The 2610-nt window shown below is 53.7% G+C and overlaps 1 protein-coding gene across 1 annotated transcript in view; it reads right to left on the bottom strand.

The window, feature by feature from the left end:
- Nucleotides 1–6: 6 nt before the first annotated feature.
- Nucleotides 7–2610, bottom strand: part of KDELR1 (KDEL endoplasmic reticulum protein retention receptor 1) — a 9727-nt gene continuing 7123 nt past the window's right edge. The window contains exons 3-4 of the mRNA XM_019501717.1: nt 1816–1974; nt 7–1017 (exon numbers count right to left, since the gene is read on the bottom strand). Coding sequence (XP_019357262.1) covers nt 733–1017; nt 1816–1974 — 444 coding nt within the window. The 3' untranslated portion in view covers nt 7–732. The remainder of the gene's footprint in view (nt 1018–1815; nt 1975–2610) is intronic.

The raw sequence follows: 2610 nt of genomic DNA, 5'->3' as shown, positions 1-2610 counted from the left end.
TAGCAAGATGCAGCCACCTCTGTGGTGGGACATGGCACCTATATGTAACAGAAGTCTTTACTCAGTACAGCTACCTCTGGGGTGGTGCAGGGCAGCTCTAGAAAAGTATTAAGGGAATCAAAGGCCTAAAATGTAGGTACCAGATTACCAGAGGCAATGGAGGCCCTGTTCACTGTACCCAGTTACAGGTACCAGCCCCCTCTAAAAAACAGCCCACTCATTTGGGCACCCATGGTTGAAAAACACTGGTTGTTGTAACCACCTGGAGCAGAGCAGGTGAGTCAGGGAGGAGGAATGGAGGCTGGCACTGCACAGCAAGTCTGTGCCTCACAGGAAAGGCACCATTTCCAATAGCATAGCGCCCCCTGGGGCCACAATGCAACCATGACAATGTCTGCAAGAGATGATCCCCAAGTAACCCAGAAGCCCCAACTACCCAGACATGTCCAAGCAACAAGTTTAGCATTTTCCTTGTGCAGGATAACTCATGAAAACACAGAGCAGAGTAATCAAATTGGGTCAGCAAGATAATATCAGAGTGAAAAGAGAACCCAAGAGTCCTGCCTTTCAGCCTCTCCACTACTGCTCTAACCCACCAAACCCCACTCCCTTTTCAGAGCTGGGATAGAACCAAGAAGTCCCAACTCCCTAACCATCCCCTCCCACCACTAGACCCCACTCTCCTCCCAGAGCCAGGATACATTTAGTCCCCAGTCACCTCTGCTCTAAGCACTACACACCCCACTCTGGCAGCTGGCACGCACCCTTTGTGATGTAGAGGTAGAAGAAGTCGCAGTAGAGGATGGTCTGCACCAGCCCGGCCACAATGGCAATGAGGTCGAAGAAGCCCTCAAACTGGTAACGCCAGATCCAGTTGAAGAGGTACAGGGCACGGTAGACACCCAGAGCGAAAAGATAGTGGCTGGTGATGGTCTCCGCTTCACCCGTCTTGCTCACCATGAACAACTGTGGCAGGATGGCCACCGACTCCAGGTAGATGGAGAAGGTCCAGAGGATCTTGGGGCAGCCATGGCACACACGAGCCAAGGTAGGGGCAGGAGAAGGGGAGGGTGGAGATGGAGAGAACAAGTTAAAGCAGAGTCCAGGGACAGGTCCACTGTAGGGACCAGACCTGGGATGCTCAACATCAGGGACCACAAAAAAAAAAAAAGACACCAGCACATCACCTGGCCACTGGCAAGATAACAGAGCAGCCACTGTGCATCAAAGCAGGTGAACGGCCAAGACATATCCTGACTCGTACAGGGGCAAAGATGCCACAGGACATTAGCATAAGGCACACTAGCAGGCAGTACTGCAGCCATGGCCTGGCTACCAGAAGGAAGGACATGGTGCATTAGGGTGGGGCACCTTTGCTGACAAGGTGCCTCATAGCCTGGCAACTGGACAGGGGACAGAAGCCACAGTGCACTAACATGGAACAATGCCCCAGACGTGACCCAGCTACCATAAAGTGGATAGGGCAGTGCATTAGTGTGGCCCACCATTCTAGACAATGCCCCAGCCGTGACCCAACTACCAAACAGGAGGAGGACCCATGAAGCACCAATGTAGAACAGTGCCACAGCTGTGGCCTGGTTACCAGAGAGGAGACCCAGCCTATTAACAGAGGCCACACGCATGAACAACATGCTAGCTGCAGTCTGGCCACAAGATTGTAGGGGAAACAGACAGCCACATGTGGCAGGCACACACTAGCTATGCCCCTTGGGGTAGGGAGTATCCCTCCACAGCTGCCCCACCCCTGGAATGTCATGCAATGCCCACCCCACCCCCCAGAACACCTGCAGTTACCTCCAAGGGAGTGAAGTCATGGTTCACCAGGAAGGCAAGCACAGCTGTGGGGATTACTAGGAACTCCACCCGGAAAGTGTCATGATTCCCATCGTATGTGGCCTTGAATTTGCTGTAGATCATCCAGACTGTGGCATAGGAGCAGGCAATGTACACTACCTGGAAAAGGGATAAACCTGGCATTCAGGACTGGAAGTCACCATCGCTGCGTAAGTACTGCCCTGGCACAGCCCTGGGTCTGCACAGACAGAACACCTGCCCCACAGAGCCCAGCGCTGAGATGCAGTTGCCTCGGGGAGCTGGGAAGGTCTAAAAACCACATAGGAAAAAATGCACCATCTTTTAGGGCTGGCAGTGAAAAATCCCACATACAAAAGGAAGTGGGGGGTCAGCGAGGAGGAACACTCTCCACCGCTTCATGGCCCACCCCCTTCTGAAGGGCACATACAGCCCATCTCCCAGGCACCCTGAATAAGCTCCACAGGCCCATGCGGCCCAGTATCTTACCCCATCCCTACCCAAAATCATTCCCAGGCCCCATCCAGCCCAGTATCCCACACTCGCTCTGTCCCACAGGCTCATCCAGCTTAGTACCTTCCCACAGTACTTCCCCTCGATGCTTCCTTTTAACACCCCCCAGGATCTCCTTGCTTAGATGATCCCACAGCTTCAAGGGGAGCATAGCTTTGCGGGGTGGGGGGCATAGAAACACTTAGGATGTTGAGGGGCTAAAGGCAGTGCTGGAGCTCCAGAGGTTCAGGGGCTTGGAGCAGGAAAAAGCCCTAGGTAGACGGA

The sequence above is a fragment of the Gavialis gangeticus genome, unplaced genomic scaffold (assembly GCF_001723915.1).
Source record: "Gavialis gangeticus isolate Ggan-Ray unplaced genomic scaffold, GavGan_comp1, whole genome shotgun sequence".
NCBI classification, from domain to species: Eukaryota; Metazoa; Chordata; order Crocodylia; family Gavialidae; genus Gavialis; species Gavialis gangeticus.
Note: the sequence above shows the minus strand (reverse complement) of the source record. Positions and strands in the feature narration are given on the sequence as shown.